The 20,066-nt window shown below is 48.1% G+C and overlaps 1 protein-coding gene across 1 annotated transcript; it reads right to left on the bottom strand.

Annotated features, from left to right (window-relative positions):
* Nucleotides 1-3,063: 3,063 nt before the first annotated feature.
* MRPS35 (mitochondrial ribosomal protein S35) lies at nucleotides 3,064-19,993 on the bottom strand. Its single transcript, XM_063929165.1, has 8 exons — nucleotides 19,819-19,993; nucleotides 18,488-18,543; nucleotides 16,760-16,927; nucleotides 16,293-16,353; nucleotides 16,008-16,147; nucleotides 8,006-8,115; nucleotides 7,837-7,906; nucleotides 3,064-3,472 (listed from the first exon to the last, which is right to left on the bottom strand). The coding sequence occupies exons 1-8, from the start codon at nucleotides 19,934-19,936 to the stop codon at nucleotides 3,215-3,217; spliced, it is 981 nt and encodes a 326-aa protein (XP_063785235.1). The 5' UTR covers nucleotides 19,937-19,993; the 3' UTR covers nucleotides 3,064-3,214.
* Between the last annotated feature and the right edge of the window lie 73 nt (nucleotides 19,994-20,066).

Genomic DNA, 20,066 nt, shown 5'->3' with positions numbered 1-20,066 from the left:
ACGGGCACACGGGGGGGGGGGGGATAATAGTTTGTTGCTCCAGTCCACGTGATTTGTAAACGACTGAATATCAAATGTAACCTTAAGAGAGGTTTGTGGGATGAGAGCGCTGGTGGCGTACCTCACACAGATTTTGAGGTATGAGGTGTGTTGGTGGGGGCACAGGAACATATAGGACTGGTGATATCTGCGGTGTATCGGCCATGGGGCATTTAGGAGCTGGTGTGCTAGTCTGGCACACACAAGGCCAGGGGTACTGCATAGAGGGGAAAGAGGCCTAGTGATTGTGTCCTGCAACCAGGGGAGGACACGAGAGGAAAACATTGGGCAGGGGGGCAATATGAAAGTGTCAGAGGCTGCGCGGTAACAGACTGTACTGTAGATGTAAGTCTCATGTAAGGTGAGGGGGACAAATGGAGTCTAAAGGTAAAAACTGCGAGAAGAATGGGGAGATGCATGTGTCCAAGTCGCAGCACGCCTGCGGGCAGACTGTGTCCGTATAGAGTCGCCGTTCTACGTTCAGGCGCACTCAGGGAGAAGTGCACTGAAAATGTCTTGGCTGTTCCTGGGGGGTGACAGGGAATAGAAGACAATGGTGGAGGAGGGAGGAATGACAGACCACCCAAACAGTACAATGCGGAGGTGGCAGTCTGACAGGGTGGGTTATGCGGAGAGGCAGTATCGGAGTCAGACATCCGGGTCTGGCAGATGTCATCAGGCTTAGATAGGTTTACCATACTATCCCTTTAAACCGGGCTGCTCATAGATTACACATGTTCTATGGCTGAATAAAACCAGGGGAAATGCTTGAAGTCAGCCAGCCACAGAACCTGTGTAATTCATTTGTGTCCTGCTTTAAAGGGATAGTATGGGTAAGCCTAAGCTGAGAAATTTGCAGAGGAGATAAGAGTTCCAGAGAGCACCCCGACATGAAGGTAGGGTTCCCCCAAACGCTGGAATTATCCCTTACAGATATAGTGTGTGTTTCCGGATGTTCTATTGAATCCGGCACTGGCTGGATGAACTCTGGAGAGAGCACGTATTAGGGGGGTAGCTGTGTTACAGTAATAATTAGGGTCTGCACATCGCCTACTACAACTGTTACTAATCCCACAGACACATCTTTACCCATTCCTCCTGCCTTCCCATCACAGCCCCCCCCCCATACTGCATCACACAGCTCATACATAGGATTACTGAGGGATTAGCAGACTCAATCAGGAACCAGATAATTGTTCACACTACATTCATGAAGGGGAGGACGCAGGTTGGGACGTCGGCTTGTAACACAAGGCTGTGCGTTTATTTCATGCCACTAATCATCCCTTGGTTGTCCTCCAACACCGTATCCTGCTCCTTGCGTTTAGCCAATCACAGTCAACGGAGAGGGAACACGTACATGTGTGTGTCTCTCCATCTGTGATTATCTATATTAGCTCTCTAATCTGGCTTTATTTAAAAAAAATAAAAAAAAATAATAAAAAATGTATGTATGTATGTATATAGATAAATAAATAAAATGTTACCATGGACCAGGTATTACCGTTCCCCAGGGCAGCCCGGGGCCAGGGCAAAAGGGGGGTGTTTGGCTAAGGGGGCATGTGCCCCGGGTGCAGGATTTGAGGGGGGCGCCAAGGAGTTACAGAGGAGCAGGGTTTTTTGTTTTGTTTTTTACCGGCAGTGCTGTGCTGCTCCAGTGAGAGAGCAGACAGCTCCCGGGGGAATGGCTCTGACCAACCTGTCTGCCCACAGCTGGCGCCGACGCTGTGCGGGTTAGCTCCAGTTCCTGGGATCTCTACTATGCTGGCTTTAGGGGATGTAGTATAGTGATGTAGTGCAGTGTATAGGGGAGTGTAGTGCATTGATGAAGTGTTATGATATAGTGCACTGTATGGGGACACACAGAGGAGCATGTAGTTGAACACACTGGCGGGGCATGTGACACAGGGAATTTGAGGCACATAAGGGAATATTGTACGATAGTATTCCCTTTTTAAAAAATTTCTGATAATCTCATTATTTAAGTCTGACAGGGGTTTTGTTTGTTTTTTTGGGGGGGCGCAAAAATTACTACCTTGCGACGGGTGGTGTAAATCCTAGTTTCGGCCCTGATATATACCTCTTGTTACAGCTGAATATTCAGCTGATGACTGCAGGAGTCATAAAATGCTATCAGGTGGTAATAGGAACTAGCGTAGAATAAGAATTCAGTGTGTGGGACTGGATTCATGTGGGCGATGGCACAGAAACCATATATTTGACCTTTTCCCCTTCCCATCTAATGTAAATATTAAGAGATACATTTACGGTCACCTTTAATGCAAGCTATTCGCTCCTACCGCAGCTATTAATGACTCTCTAAGAGCGAATATCTGCAAAGAGCCACAGTCTCGTCTCTGCTCCACAACCCCCTCATCTAGGTCTCCCAGATATAAGAAACTAAAATCCGAGCCGCCTACAAAGCACAGTTACTAGTGACGGTCACAGATCTTGCTAGGAGGGTTTTCCAAACGTATTAGAATGAGGGTATATTTTCAGGAAGACTTCTGCCTACTCTAGAATGGTTGTTGTTCGATTGATCCAATAGTTTATTCATTCAACCTGAAATAAAGATAAAACAGAAAGGACGCCAAGCAACGGAACATTCCCAAGCCTTGGCCGATAGTGATTTATAATAAAGCGGATTGCGGCATGTTACAGGTCTGTAAGTGATGATGCTCATATTACGGTGTGCCGCCGTTTTTGGTCTTTTGGACGAACGCTGCAACCGGCCACTGTGAGCCTATAAGGGTTGGTAGCCGGCGACAACGTTTGCCGCTAATAGACGCAGCGCGCCTAGGATGGGAAGTAATGGAAATACCATAAAGAGGATGCAATGTTATTTTACTGGCCTACAATCGGCCCCCGCGGCGTGCAGGAGACGGAGACACTAACTCCGGTCATAGTATGGGGAACTTTTACATACAGGCAGAATCTGCAACATTAGGGGAAGGTTACTGCAGAAGTAAGGTCCATTTACAGTGGGCTTGGACGCCCCATCCACATAACAGAGACCAGATGGGGTAAGATTAGGGCTCTTTATCATTAGACAATACAAAAACATGGCATGTAGGCGAGCATTTGTCTCCGCAAGGTCTGCATTAAGAGTTTCAGTTCAAAGGTTACAGTCCACATTGCGACATCGGCAACGGTTAGGTGGTGAACGCGGTGCGCGTTATGCGATCCCAAGCAGTTTCTTGACGCTCTGCTTGTAGGAGCTGATCGTGTCCTCGGTTTCGCCTTGGTTGCGCAGGGTCAGCATGGCGCCTCGGTATTCCTGGACTTCGGGAGACTGGAGGATTTCTTCACTGGTGGCGGAATCACCGCGCAAACTAGACAGAGTCTCTAGGATGTTCTTCTGTGATTTACTGCCCTCCCAAATATATTCCTCCATGTCGCTCTCTTCCTTCTCACTCTCCCAGGCTTCCGTTTTCTGCAATAAGAATACATCCCCATCAGCAGAGTGAACAAACCCCCCCCCCCCCCCCCCCCCCCACGGTGACCCACCGGCATGTGAGACGTGCATTAAGATCTCACGGGGTTTACGGTGGTTTCATGTCTTGGATAATAAGAATTTAATGGCTCAGCCAAATGAAGGCCGGACCCCGGCAAACAGAGTCCTGAATCTGGTAAACCACGGCCTCTCTGTCCAAACAGCGGCCTACCCCTGCTAGCTAGCACTGTACATAGCGTCTTCTCTCTCACAAGCAGTCTGCTGCAGCTGTTACCGCATATGTGCGGGGCAAAGTTTATGCACACTTTAGGGATTTGTTTTAACATACTTTGCGCTTTAACCGATACAATTTCTTATGCACTAACATAAGTTGTATGTTTAATAACATTCCAGAATGAAACGGCTGGAGCGACACAATTTAACCTAAAATAGTCTGGTTTTTTTTAAATGTGCCTTTTATAATTTATTAATGAGAGAAGCGCAATAAAAGGTGATGATTGTGGATGAGTTCCTAGGAGGAAATTGCAATAAAGGATAAAATATATATATCTCTATTTCTTAGATAGATAGATATCCACAAATTGTTATAAGCTAAAACTAAATTTTCAACCCAGTTCCCTTGTAACAGACTCCAATACACGAATCGGTAATACTGAGGATGCTTCCTGCTAACGAGTGGATTATATATAAGTAATGCTCCTACAGTCCAGATTATTTCAGCTCACTTTACACTTGACTCTAGAGACACCAATTATAAAACAGACATTCCTCACGCCTGTCATGTCATTGCTGCAAATACAGTAACTTCTATAGTTTGAAGGGGGGACAGAGCCGATGAACATGACTGCACCAATGCACCGCCGAACCTGGAACTGCAAACGAATGGATGACCCGGTGACCTATGAGCGATAATTTGACTGCAACTGGTAGCCATATACATGGAAGTACTAGCGCGCGGATATACGAGTTACATGTGTGGCTGCAAAAGGGTTAATGGGCAAATGTACACCCATATAGAGTATTCTTAGGGGTAAATATACTGAGCGGCAGGCTTTGGCAAGCCACCAAATCTTGGCAAGTTTCAACCTGAAATTTTAAATAGCAAGGACATTAAAGGTAACGTCATGCCATGTTTTCCCTCTAAGATTATTGCGGTTTTAAATCGTGGGCTGAAACACGGCGCAGACTACTGCTTCGCACGTTTACCCTCGAGTGTTTGGTGGGGATCCAAGAGTGAACAGTGAATAATACTTACAAGAGCAGTGGGGTGCGTGCTGCATCAGAAACGCCGGCTGACACGCAAGTTATATTTTGATTAATGTTTAACGTGGACATATTAGACCACTGCCCATTATAATACTTTCCACGGTGACCTGACACCTGCAGGCCAAACACAGGTACTACACTCCTTCCGCTTTTACATTTATTTATATCCCTGCAAGGAGCACAAAAGATGACTATTATAACAGGACGTAAAGATCTCTATAGATCTTCTATAGCAAATGTTCAGCCACTTCTACATATAATATCGGAATAGATGATTTAAGCACAACTCGGAAATTTACAAGGGAATCTCAGTTATGAAAAATCTATATTTTCTTGTATGTGATAATACTAAAATGATAAGTTCCTGTAACCTGCATTTTTCACCTGCCTGTCTCCGAACTCTAATCCTCAGGTACAATATGAAACAACGAATTCACAAAAATAGGCGTTAGGAATAAAAAGTAACAAAAAAAACAAAACCACGTCTCAATTCGGCAGGTAGTAAAGTAACAAAGCTCGGCACATACCTAGGGGTTTGTGGGATTAAAGCGGGCAAAAATCAAAGAGGCGATTGACAGGTATACACGTGCTCACCCCGGGATTCCCCCCACGCCTCCTGCAACGCGACACAAGCTTCGCCCAGATCATGGAAAAATCACAAGTGTTATAGAGGATCATAAAATATTCAGAGCAATCAAAGACAATTCATCCGGCAAGGGGCTGCTGAATTATTGACGAGCCACTGAAAGGTAATGAAAGCGCCCAGAGGTTTATGTGCAGGGAGCGGCCCCGGATCAGGTGGCGCATGACGGATTCTGACCAAGGAGAGAAGGGAGGGACGCAGAACTTCAGCCCTAAATCCGAAGGTGCACCGATAAAAAATAAGATGCGGAATATAAACCTGCGGCATTGATGATTCATTACTAGTTTTCCCTCATTGATATTACATGTAGAGGGAGAGCACAGGGATATATTGTGAAATTAAGTCAGACAACTATAAAAATATAAAACACCTATGCACAAAACTGATTACAGCAAGCCTCAGAAACAAGGAAGTCAGAATAGGAGATAACTATACAACGGTCATGCAAAACAGAATGTAAATAAACGCTGCTATGTTTAACAGCATAAATTGTGATTAACTGTATTCTTTTCATCAAGTTATGGATAACACACTGCAGTACCTACTTGAAGCCTGCAGAGGTCACTGCTGCAATTGCCACACGGAAAATGTATTTGTCCGACATACAGAAGCTCCCTGTATTCAGCAAATGGTGAAAGTGACACCTACCGCCAATTTAGTTAAGAGTTTTGTACATACACTTTTAGACCATGGGGGTAATTCCAAGTAGATAGCAGCAGGAATTTTGTTAGCAGTTGGCCAAAACTGCACTGCAGGGAAGGCAGATTTAACATGTGCAGAGAGAGTTAGATTTGGGTGGGTTATTTTGTTTCTGTGCAGGGTAAATACTGGCTGCTTTATTTTTACACTGCAAATTAGATTGCAGATTGAACACACCACACCCAAATCTAACTCTCTCTGCACATGTTAAATCTGCCTCCCCTGCAGTGCACATAGTTTTGGCCAACTGCTAACAAAATTCCTGCTGCGATCAACTTGGAATTACCCCCCATGGGTCTTCAACGCGTGGCCCTCCAGCTGCTTTTGAACTACACATCTCAGCATGCCCTGCCACAGCTTTGCTATTAAGGCATGCTAAACTGAGGCAGCGCATGCTGGGATGTGTAGTTCCACAGCAGCTGGAGGGCCGCAGGTTGCAGACCCATGTTTTAGACAGTATAAACCACAGCTATTATGGTGCCCTTGTTCTACCGTCTAAGCAACTGTTGCGATTTCTGATGACCGTTTCGTTCTTAGGGCAGCAATAGATGCATCTGATACACATTAGGGTTCAAATGGGAAGCCCTGTAGCCTTAGAAAAGTGTCACACACAATCCTTAATCTCAGTAATAAATGACACCATTAGCTTCAATGGACGAGACAGACACTAATCGGTAATGTGTGTTAGTTTGTTTGTTGCAATTTGCAACAAATAAATCTGACTCTAAAGCAGGATGGAACTGGGGACAGCGGGCTAGGTAACCAAAAACAAATGAAACCACGAAAAATCAAAAAAGACCTAATTAATGGATAAATAATAAGGAACCAGCATCAGTAGTTCCTGTTCTCCGCCGTGACACCCGAGTGATATAATGTTAGTTCGCCATTTGACGTGGAACGCAGTTTCGCTCTCTAGTTCCTTTGCGTCACACTGTAGCATTTGTCACTGACAAGTCGGTGATATCCCAGAGTCGGATGGATCTGTCTATTACAGAGACAGGGAAGAAGTACTTCCATTGACAGCAGTAGATGGCTCCCAAAAGATACTCGAGTGCAGTCGTTTTACTGGCTTTGTTATTAACACTGGATCATAAATCTCCAGCAATCTCCATAATACTTGGAGAACCCTTATTACAAGTCAGGCACGTTTGGATAGATCATCTCTAATCTCACGTACTCTCCATAGCTAAGCATCGTGAGCTTCATCAGGAATACCCCTATTAGGTACAAGTGATTTGACACAGATGCCAGATAATGGCCCGATTCAAATCGACAGGCATGTCAGCAGACAACCATCCACGAGTGTGGCCAAGATGCAGCGATGACCCGGTAAATAGTCTGTGCTGGCTGAAACCTTCTTCTACGTTAACAGGTTTGGCAGTAAACTGGGCATCAGTGAGATTTCCATAACACACTCCCACTGACCTGGAATACCCTCTGTCAGTCGTCAGGATGAGCCGAGCGCTGGACACGGACAGTTACAATGCAGTCCAGTGCTTCCTAAACCCTGTCCCCGGGACACTTTAACAGTGCATGTTTTCCAGATCTCCTCACAGAATGCAGAGTGAAATAATTAGCACCAATATGCGCAGCTTTTAAAATGTGTCACTCAGTGATGAATACACCTATGCTCCAGCAAGGAGACATGGAAAACATGCAGCGTCAGGGTGTCACAAGCCCTAGTGCAGGGATATTTCCATAAACACATAGAGCGGATACACTGAACGGGACTCACCCAAGACTCGTGATAGACGACTGTCAGCAGATACATGGCGTAGTCCTGATTCTGGCTCCGTAGTGGACACCTGGGGTGATACAAAAGCAGAGGGTGTCACCATATGCAACTAAGGGCTTGCCAGGACACACAATGGCAGACCACCAGCAGCAAGTGCGTTATTCCCCACCTGTCGGTCCGGATTGTAAGGGTGTCACTCTCTGCACAGTACCGGGAGCCAACAAGTTTGATGAACTTCTTCCTGGCGTGATCATCCAGATTAAGGCTGGAGAGTTTCACCTGGAGCGGGGGAGGAGGAGGATAGTGGTGAGGGATTTATTATACACCAGCGATATAAACTGCCGCGAGTAATATCTGTACAAAGTTCTGATGTCATCACTTGTGTTCATTAGGAAACTTGTAAAGCACACCCTAAAGTAAGAGGTTATTAGAAGTCACCCCAGTGATCTGCGACCTGTATAAAAGCACATGACCGGCACCCTCATCTGCGGAGTTACGTTAACTCCATGGGGACCTATGTACTAAGACTTGTACAGAGATAAAAGAGAAAGTGCCAGCCAATCAGCTCCTAACTGCCAAGTTACAGAGGGTGGTCTTCAGGTTGCCGACTGTCGGGATCCCGGCGCACAGTATACCGGCGCCGGAATCCCGACAGCCGTCATACCGACAGATATTCTTCCTCTTGGGGGTCCACGACCCCCCTGGAGGGAGAATAAATAGTGTGGCGCGAGTAGCGCGCCACAGAGCCCGCAGCGTGGCGAGCGCAGCGAGCCCGCAAGAGGCTCATTTGCGCTCGCCATGCTGTTGGTATGCCGGTGGTCGGGCTCCCGGCGCCAGTATGCTGGTCGCCGGCATACCATACTACACCCGTTACAGGCTGTGTTTAAAATATGACAGTTAGGAGCTGGTTGGTCTCCATCCAAATCTTAGTGCATAGACCCCATACCATAAATATTACAGTTACTGACACATCCCTACCCCTAGTGATCAGCACCATTCCCAACCCTTGTCACTCAGGTCGCCAGGCTTATCTACTCCAATGTTCTAAATATCAGAGTGGAACTTTTTTTTGTGTCACGGTGCAAATGAGACGCTGCGCAAGTTAAAAAGAACAAGCGACACCCACAGCGCACCAGGCAAACAGGGAGTGGGCGCGGCTGCATCTGGACGTCCCCCCGGTAAGGCTTTATCATTCACGGCAGCATAACAACATGGCACATCATATCAAGTAACCGATCAGTATAGGATGCCCAGAAAATGCCCAACATATTGTGCCCCTCAAATCCAAACTATATTTCCCCCGGCAGTTCCCATCACCTTGGGCAATGCATTATGGGCACATAATCAAAGGTTCAACAGACATAAATAATAACATAAGTAAAAGAATCAACACTAAAACAGCCAAGTGAAGGGGGAGAGAGGGGGTTGGGGGGGGAGGGAGAAAGAAGGTTTGGGGGGAATGCTGGGCAGGGTGCAAATCCAAACTCGTAACACATGTCCATTGATACTAGGTTTTCAACAGGGGCTCGGAGTCATGGATAGACCATAGAATCCTGCACATACAGCCGTGTGCTAGTATAGACATTACAAGTATAAATGAAATAAAGGGTCTGAACAATATAAACACACATTCCCTGTGTAACAGTCATGTGATATAATCACCGACGTCACAACTCATCGCAGCCTTAAAGAGTAAATGGCATGCACACGAAACAAGGGCAGGATGTAATTCTGTAAGCAGAAACTGGTGCGTCGTCTTCTCCATACGTTACTTTTCCTGCCTCTAATAAGACTCTAGGGAACAGCTTTATACCCAGCAGCATAATACGCTATAAGCCAGGCCTAATGAGACAGTACGAGACCACAAGTGCGGCTAACAAAGCATTTTACACAAGCTAGTCTCTGGGGTAGTAACCGGTTCGCTCATCGTGAGGCTTCCCAGCTTACGCACAAGTCCGAGTTGAACTCACGTCATCCAATCACAGGCTCCAATGGAACCTGACTGTCCCACTTATTCTCCTATGTGAGCTGTGATTGGGTACAGCTGTAAGCACTGGTCACTGCGGATTACTACATGCCACATTAAAACCCACATCATATCATCATGATCCCAGTAATGCAGGTGTGGACACTGCTAGGAGGGGTTACGTGACGTACTGGGCCGCTGCTACGGGAGCCACATCTGGTGTCGGGTATTGTGATAACTATACCGACAGCAAATAGTCTGTGCTGTGAGTACTTTGCAGTAAATGGATAAAGAAAATAAGATTTTACTCACCGGTAAATCTATTTCTCGTAGTCCGTAGTGGATGCTGGGACTCCGTAAGGACCATGGGGATTAGCGGCTCCGCAGGAGACTGGGCACAACTAAAGAAAGCTTTAGGACTACCTGGTGTGCACTGGCTCCTCCCACTAAGACCCTCCTCCAGACCTCAGTTAGGATACTGTGCACGGAAGAGCTGACACAATAAGGAAGGATTTTGAATCCCGGGTAAGACTCATACCAGCCACACCAATCACACCGTATAACTCGTGATACAATACCCAGTTAACAGTATGAAATATAACTGAGCCTCTCAACAGATGGCTCATAACAATAACCCTTTAGTTAGGCAATAACTATAAACAAGTATTGCAGACAATCCGCACTTGGGATGGGCGCCCAGCATCCACTACAGACTACGAGAAATAGATTTACCGGTGAGTAAAATCTTATTTTCTCTGACGTCCTAAGTGGATGCTGGGACTCCGTAAGGACCATGGGGATTATACCAAAGCTCCCAAACGGGCGGGAGAGTGCGGATGACTCTGCAGCACCGAATGAGCAAACTCTAGGTCCTCCTCAGCCAGGGTATCAAACTTGTAGACTCTTACAAAAATGTTTTAACCAGACCAAGTAACAGCTCGGCAAAGTTGTAAAGCCGAGACCCCTCGGGCAACCGCCCAAGAAGAGCCCACTTTCCTCGTGGAATGGGCTTTTACAGATTTAGGGTGCGGCAGTCCAGCCGCAGAATGTGCAAGTTGAATCGTGCTACAGATCCAGCGAGCAATCGTCTGCTTAGAAGCAGGAGCACCCAGCTTGTCGGGTGCATACAGGAGAAATAGCGAGTCAGTTTTCCTGACTCCAGCTGTCCTGGAAACATATACTTTTCAGGGCCCTGACTACGTCCAGTAACTTGGAATCCTCCAAGTCCCAAGTAGCCGCAGGCACCACAATAGGTTGGTTCACATGAAAAACTGATACCACCTTAGGAAGGAATTGGGAACGAGTCCTCAATTCCGCCTTATCCATATAAAATACAGATAAGGGCTTTTGTATGACAAAGCCGCCAATTCTGATACACGCCTGGCCGACGCCAAGGCCCACAGAATGACCACTTTCCACGTGAGGTATTATAGCTCCACGGATTTAAGTGGCTCAACCCAATGCGACTTCAGGAAATCCAACACCACGTTGAGATCCCACGGTGCCACTGGAGGCACAAACGGGGGCTGACTATGCAGCACTCCCTTAACAAAAGTCTGACCTTCAGGCAGTGAAGCCAGTTCTATTTTGGAAGAAAATCGATAGAGCCGAAATCTGGACCTTAATGGAACCCAATTGTAGGCCCATAGTCACCCCTGACTGTAGGAAGTGCAGGAAACGGCCCAGCTGAAATTTCTCCTTTGGGGCCTTCCTGGCCTCACAGAACGCAACATATTTCCGCCATATGCGGTGATAATGGTTTGCGTTCACTTCTTTCCTAGCTTTAATTAGCGTAGGGATAACTTCCTCCGGAATGCCCTTTTCCTTCAGGATCCGGCGTTCAACCGCCATGCCGTCAAACGCAGCCGCGGTACGTCTTGGAACAGACCGGCCCCCTGCTGCAGCAGGTCCTGTCTGAGCGTCAGAGGCCATGGGTCCTCTGAGATCATTTCTTGGAGTTCTGGGTACCAAGCTCTTCTTGGCCAACCCGGAACAATGAGTATAGTTCTTACTCCTCTCCTTCTTATTATTCTCATTACCCTGGGTAAGAGAGGCAGAGAAGGGAACACATACACCGACTGGTACACCCACGGTGTTACCAGAGCGTCCACAGCTATCGCCTGAGGGTCCCTTGACCTGGCGCAATATCTTTGTAACTTTTAGTTGAGGCGGGACGCCATCATGTCCACCTGTGGCCTTTCCCAACGGTGTACAATCATTTGGAAGACTTCTGGATGAAGTCCCCACTCTCCCGGGTGGAGGTTGTGTCTTCTGAGAAAGTCTGCTTCTCAGTTGTCCACTCCAGGAATGAACACTGCTGACAGTGCTAACACATGATTTTCCGCCCATCGGAGAATCCTTGTGGCTTCTGCCATCGCCATCCTGCTTCTTGTGCCGCCCTGTCGATTTACATGAGTGACCGCCGTGATGTTGTCTGACTGGATCAGTACCGGCCGGTGTTGAAGCAGGGGTCTAGCCTGACTTAGGGCATTGTAAATGGCCCTTAGTTCCAGAATATTTATGTGTAGGGAAGTCTCCTGACTTTTCCATAGCCTTGGAAGTTTCTTCCCTGTGTGACTGCCCCCCAGCCTCGAAGGCTGGCATCCGTGGTCACCAGGACCCAGTCCTGTATGCCGAATCTGCGGCCCCCTAGAAGATGAGCACTCTGCAGCCACCACAACAGCGACACCCTGGCCCTTGGAGACAGGGTTATCCGCCGATGCATCTGAAGATGCGACCCGGACCACTTGTCCAACAGATCCCACTGGAAAATCCTTGCATGGGAGCTGGCGAATGAAATTTCTTCGTAAGAAGCTACCATCTTTCCCAGGGCTCGCGTGCATTGATGCACCGACACCTGTATACGTATTAGGAGGTCTCTGTCTAGAGACGACAACTCCTTGGACTTCTCCTCCGGGAGAAACCCTTTTTATCCTGTTCTGTGTCCAGAACCATACCCAGGAACAGTAGACGTGTCGTAGGAACCAGCTGCGACTTTGGACTATTCAGAATCCAGCCGTGCTGTTGTAGCACTTCCCGAGATAGTGCTACTCCGACGAACAACTGCTCCCTGGACCTCGCCTTTATAAGGAGATCGTCCAAGTACGGGATAATTATTTCGGCCATTACCTTGGTAAATACCTCGGTGCCGGGGACAGACCAACGGCAACGTCTGAAATTGGTAATGACAATCCTGTACCACAATTTTGAGGTACTCCTGGTGAAGAGGGTAAATAGGGACATGCAGGTAAGCATCCTTGATGTCCAGTGATACCATGAAATTCTCCAGGCTTGCAATAATCGCCCTGAGCGATTCCATTTTGAACTTGAACCTTCGTATATAAGTGTTCAAGGCTTTCCATTTTAGAATGGGTCTCACCAAACCGTCTGGTTTCGGTACCACAACATTTTGGAATAGTAACCCCGGCATTGTTGAAGGAGAGGTACCTTGATTTCACCTGCTGGAAGTACAGCTTGTGAATTGCCGCCAGTATTACCTTTCTCCGAGGGCAGCAGGCAAGGCTGATGTGAGGTAACGGCGAGGGGGAGTCGCCTCGAACTCCAGCCTGTATCCCTGTGATACTATTTGCAGAACCTAGGGATCCACCTGTGGGCAAGCCCACTGGTCCCTGAAGTTCCCGAGACGCGCCCCTACCGCACCTGTCTCCACCTGTGCAGCCCCAGCGTCATGCGGTGGACTCAGAGGAAGCGGGGGAAGATTTTTGATCCTGGGAACTGGCTGCTGGTGCAGCTTTTTCCTTCTTCCCTTGTCTCTGTGCAGAAAGGAAGCGCCTTTGACCCGCTTGCTTTTCTGAAGCCGAAAGGACTGTACCTGAAAATACGGTGCTTTCTGAGGCTGTGAGGAAACCTGAGGTAAAAACTTTTCTTCCCAGCTGTTGCTGTGGATACGAGGTCCCAGAGACCGTCCCCAAACAATTCCTCACCCTTATAAGGCAGAATCTCCATGTGCCTTTTACAGGCAGCATCACCTGTCCACTGCCGGGTTTCTAATACCCTCCTGGCAGAATGGACATTGCATTAATTCTGGATGCCAGCCGGCAAATATCCCTCTGTGCATCCTTTATATATAAGACGACGTCTTTAATATGCTCTATGTTAGCAAAATATTATCCCTGTCTTAGAGTTTTAATATTATCTGACAGGGTATCAGACTACGCTGCAGCAGCACTATTTATGCTGAGGCAATTGCAGGTCTCAGTATATAACCTGAGTGTGTATATACAGACTTCAGGATAGCCTCCTGCTTTTTATCAGCAGGCTCCTTCAAGGTGGCCGTATCCTAAGACGGCAGTGCCACCTTTTTTGACAAACGTGTGAGCGCCTTATCCACCCTAAGGGATATCTCCCAACGTGACCTATCCTCTGGCGGGAAAGGGTACGCCATCAGTAACTTTTTAGAAATTACCAGTTTCTTATCGGGGGAACCCACGCTTCTTTACACACTTCATTCATTCATCTGATGGGGGAACAAAACACTGGCTGCTTTTTCTCCCCAAAAATAAAACCCCTTTTATGTGGTACTTGGGTTCATGTCAGAAATGCGTAACACATTTTTCATTGCCGAGATCATGTAACGGATGTTCCTAGTGGATTGTGTATATGTCTCAACCTCGTCGACACTGGAGTCAGACTCCATGTCGACATCTGTGTCTGCCATCTGAGGTAACGGGCGTTTTTTGAGCCCCTGATGGCCTTTGAGACACCTGGGCAGGCGCGGGCTGGGAAGCCGGCTGTCCCACAGCTGTTACGTCATCCAGCCTTTTATGTAAGGAGTTGACATTGTCGGTTAATACCTTCCACCTATCTATCCACTCTGGTGTCGGCCCCACAGGGGGCGACATCCCATTTATCGGCCTCTGCTCCGCCTCCACGTAGCCTTCCTCATCCAACATGTCGACACAGCCGTACCGACACACCGCACACACACAGGGAATGCTCTGACTGAGGACAGGACCCCACAAAGTCCTTTGGGGAGACAGAGAGAGAGTATGCCAGCACACACCAGAGCGCTATATAATGCAGGGATTAACACTATAACTGAGTGATTTTTCCCCCAATAGCTGCTTGTATACATATATTGCGCCTAAATTTAGTGCCCCCCCTCTCTTTTTAACCCTTTGAGCCTGAAAACTACAGGGGAGAGCCTGGGGAGCTGTCTTCCAGCTGCACTGTGAAGAAAAAATGGCGCCAGTGTGCTGAGGGAGAAGCCCCGCCCCTTTTTCGGCGGACTTTTCTCCCGCTTTTTTATGGATTCTGGCAGGGGTAATTTATCACATATATATTGTGATGATTGGGACTATATATTGTGATGATTTGCCAGCCAAGGTTTCTTATATTGCCCTCAGGGCGCCCCCCCCCCCCCCAGCGCCCTGCACCCATCAGTGACCGGAGTGTGAGGTGTACATGAGGAGCAATGGCGCACAGCTGCAGTGCTGTGCGCTACCTTGGTGAAGACCGAAGTCTTCTGCCGCCGATTTTCCGGACTCTTCATGCTTCTGGCTCTGTAAGGGGGACGGCGGCGCGGCTCCGGGAACGAACACCAAGGTCGGGTCCTGCGGTCGATCCCTCTGGAGCTAATGGTGTCCAGTAGCCTAAGAAGCCCAAACTACCACCTGTTAGGTAGGTTCGCTTCTTCTCCCCTTAGTCCCTCGCTGCAGCGAGTCTGTTGCCAGCAGATCTCACTGTAAAATAAAAAACCTAAATATACTTTCTTTCTAGGAGCTCAGGAGAGCCCCTAGTGTGCATCCAGCTCAGCCGGGCACAAGAATCTAACTGAGGTCTGGAGGAGGGTCTTAGTGGGAGGAGCCAGTGCACACCAGGTAGTCCTAAAGCTTTCTTTAGTTGTGCCCAGTCTCCTGCGGAGCCGCTAATCCCCATGGTCCTTACGGAGTCCCAGCATCCACTTAGGACGTCAGAGAAATTAGAAATACGGCATTCATAAAGCTGCAGCAACTTATTTTGTAACACACACAAGTTACCTACAGGTCAGAGAAGTCTACAAATTCAACCAAGCCACAGCGAGACAGACACTATCAAACATATGGCAGTGTGCGACAAGCATAAAAGAAACTGTTGATTTTATCAGTTAACCGTGGTAAAATATGGAGGTTAATAGCCGCACTGAACACATTAAAATGTCTCTCTGCTCCAAAATGAGTCCCACCCCCCACGCGGTATCACTCACCTGTAACGTCACAACTCTGGAATCTGGATGGCGGAGTGACGGTCCGGCAAATACATAATCCACAGACTGCAGCTCAATGGGGAAGTGGTGGGTGGTTGCATCATCGCTGGTGAGCGCTGCTGGCCACTCCGTGCAGAACTCTGCAAAATACACGGACAAGACATGAACAAAAATTTCCGAATGATTCCCCCCCCCCCCCGCAGGCCGTTATATCTGCAAGTATAATATAGGTGTGGCATTGGCGCAGAGACGACCGCAGATCACATCTGTAGAGTTATGGCGTACCTTTCAGAGCCGCGCAGTGCTTCTTGATCGCCGCTGGAGTCAGGTGCAGAAAGTTGGGGATCTAAAAATGTATGGAAATGCCAAAAACAAAATTAGAGCTTTCTTGGGGGGAAAAAATCAAGTGTGTTTTTGCTTATTCCAAGTGTTTTTCTATGGGTCAGCTTCACAATGGGTTCACTGAGCTGCTGCCTGCTGTGTCATTTTATTCTCAATAAACAGTTAGGGCGGGATGCAATGGCGCCTGAGATAGTCGAAGGTGCAGATGCTGAACTTTTTTTTTAAAGGGGCAATCACTTACTAAGCATGGGTTTGCCTGGTAAGTGATTGCCCCTTTAAAAAAAGTTTGAGAACGGCCGGTATCTCGAAGCGGTCGGTATCTCGCACCTCCGGCGATCTCGGACGCCATTACATCCCGCCGTTGGTCTGAGAAGTGATTGTTTGTTTCTGGGACTCTGATGCAGCTTTACCTTCAGAAGCTCCAAGTTCCCATATTTATCTGGTGGGGCAGCTCTCTGAAGAGGATACCCCATCCGCAAAGGGAGGGGTACAGCGGACGGCTTGAAGGGCGCAGCTGTCGGATACACACTACTCCAGTCTTGATCCGGAAGCATCTTTTCTGTACGTGGCTGTTGGACCTGGAAGGGAGAAACACAACTAATATAAATATATACGTTACCAGCCCGTCAAAAACACAGAACATAACAGTAATGTCAGCGCCGATGGCTGTGCGCACCCGAACCGAGCAACACTTGAATCGCTGTCAGATGCCATCTAGTGGCCGCCAGTGAGCAAAACACTTGAATTCCCCCATAGAAATGAGGAGCAGCATTAGCCTTTTATTATATAGAATATACACGAAAAAATGCAGAAGGTATTTGCGTAAAGTGTTACTACGCTCACAAACGTTCTTCTCTCTTTTATGTCGATACTAAAAACAGGTCTTCTGCTGAAATCTCAGCAACACACTCTTGCAGTCATTTCTAAGGATGGCCGTGAAAACTCTGACCTTCCATAGCAGCATCTACGGCCATGAAACTGTGGTCAGCAGCGCTTGTTTCCATGGTTGCAGACATTGCTGTGAAAAGTTATTTCTTCCCAGCCTACCAAATGGTAGAAGTGTGTATCTGAGTTTTCAACTGGCAATTTCAGGCGCACGTTTTATTGGAAATATCAGGAGTTCCTGTAGTAAGTACTGCAGCTGTGCCAGACACACTGACTAATTAGGCAACATCACTTATGAGCAATGTGGAGCTTCAGATTATACCCATAACGTACCCATCTGCTTTGTGGGCCGAGCCAGTATTAAATCTATCAACTCACTAAGAGCTATGGACATATTTTACGTCATTTGTGCCTCATGCCTCAGTGTTATTCCTGGTACGTTAATAACTGCAATCTTGTAAACATTGAATGAGGCCAGAAAACGTGTAGCTACACAGGATAACATTGTTTTATCCAAGAAGAGCTGTGCAAGACATAAGGGGGTAGATGTATGAAAAACGTCCTAACGAACGTTATGTGCCTGGGGCCATATCACCACATTATCGTGGTTATACGGCCGGACCCTGCGCCACAATGTATTATGCTGGCCCCCTCCGATGTGGGAGGGCGCTATGTCACCTGTCCCGTGATACGCGCCCTCCCACATCGGCCAGACTTCTCGCCGCAAGCTGCACTAGAGCGCATGCGCCGTCACCTCAGCTCCCAGTGAGCCCTGCAGAGTGAGGCGGCGCATGCGTGGTTCGGCTGTAGAGATGCCGCGAGGTGCTGGGCAGTGAGGAGGCGTGTGGATTGACGTCAGAGGCCGAAGGGGAAACGTGGTGGCGGAGACCAATAAAGTTTTTTTAAAAGGACAAAAAGAAAACAACAAATGCTTTAGCCACACACTGCCTGGCCAGAGGAGGCGTTCCGGACCGGCGGCTTCAGGAGACGAAAAGGGACAACAGAGGCAATCATACATTGCCTCTGCTCTTCGTCTCCCATTCACTACTGCGGGGAAGCTGTAAGTGGCGGGGGCGCGCAGCGGCCAGTGCATACAGCGTTAACACGCCATTCATACATTTGGGTGCAGCGCAAAATGCTGCCTTAAGGTGCGCTGTTGTCAGCAAGAACCACAGCGCACTTTCATATATCTGCCCCAAGGTCATTTATTTATACAGCGCACACATATCACCTAGAGAATATTTCAGTGTTACCTCTTTAATTCTCCGGAACTCTTTCTGAGGGAATCCCTGTTTTCTGCGAGCAGGAGCTGGACACAAGCAAATATTACAGTCACAACTAGCATAAACAATCGGCATCTACTAAAGAGAGGGGTACTCTGCATTACAAGGGGCGTTGTGCAGCATGCAAAGGAGAAAAGTAACCTGTGCTTTTGTAGAACAACAAGTACCAGCATGCCCTGCCAGCCCTTATCTACGGGTGACCAACAATATTCCCTGTGCTGGGATTCTAATCCCCAACAATATCCTAACAGCTCCGACCGGGAGTGCTGGTACTTGTGGTGGCACAGTGTGAAGAATACAGGGATTTTGCAGTGGATATGTGGTGGAGTGTTTCAGTTTTAATTTATAGCACAGATTATGGGGAGGGAGGGAGGCCGATGGGGGACCTGGCGGCCCCTCATTGGCATGGGTGCATTGTAATCCCCAATATAACATTTATAAGGATAGATTATGCTGCATTATTAACACTCTCATGAAGCCGGCAGCATAGAAACATGGGGCAGATACAGCATCCAGGATATAGCACACAGAGGAAAAATCGGGACAATATCAGGGCTAGAATCCTCCATGAAGAAATGTGTAAACCTAGAAAAATCGGGGACATCTGCCAACTATGCAACTGCTGAAGAGGTGGCCAGGGCACTGCTGGGACTTGTAGTACCACCACTGCATAATAGGATAGGGCAGGTAATTCCCTAGCAGCTAGGGATGCCTTGCTCAGAGTGGACAAAGGCCAACAGGACACTGCTGGGACATGTAGTGCCACCACTGAATAATATGCTAGGGCAGGTAATTCCATAGCAACTAGGGATGCCTTGCTGCGACTGGAGAAAAGGCTGGCAGGGCATTGCTGGGACTTGTAGTGTCACCACTGAATAATAGGCTAGGACAGGTAATTCCATAGCAGCTAGGGATGCCTTGCTGGGACTGGAGAAAAGGCTGGCAGGGCACTGCTGGGACTTGTAGTGTCACCACTGAATAATAGACTAGGGCAGGTAATTCCATAGCAACTAGGGATGCCTTGCTGGGACTGGGGAAAAGGCTGACAGAGTATTGATGGGACTTGTAGTGCCACAAAGACTGGAGAAAAGGCTGAGAGAGCATGATGGGACTTGTAGTGCCATAACTGCAGAAACAGGTAGACCCTTAGCCGCTGGGGTGGAAGGAGGGGCGGCCGTGGCATTGCTGTGACTTGTAGTTCGCCTGCTGGGAGTGCTCCTGCCGTACAGTGTGAGACATCACCACCCCCTGCCCCCGCAGCACATAATGCACAGCCCCCGACTACAGACACCCGGGTATACCGGCTCCAGAGGCCACTGGCAGGCCCGTGCTGTACCACTGGGGCCCCATCGGGGCCACGCCGGAGATCACGGGAGCCCGGAGGGTCACACACGCCCGGCTCAGGATGGAGGCCGCCATCTTGTTTCCCGAGGTACGGAGCGCGGCGAGGGACAGACTCCGGCAGAAGGCGCGCGCGACCCTTCACACACAATCAAATATATATATCTCTGTCACACTTTCTATATACCCCTGTCACACTCTCTCAGCT

The sequence above is a fragment of the Pseudophryne corroboree genome, chromosome 6, assembly GCF_028390025.1.
Source record: "Pseudophryne corroboree isolate aPseCor3 chromosome 6, aPseCor3.hap2, whole genome shotgun sequence".
NCBI classification, from domain to species: Eukaryota; Metazoa; Chordata; class Amphibia; order Anura; family Myobatrachidae; genus Pseudophryne; species Pseudophryne corroboree.
The sequence above is the reverse complement of the archived record's forward strand: the minus strand, read 5'-3'. Positions and strand labels throughout refer to the sequence as shown.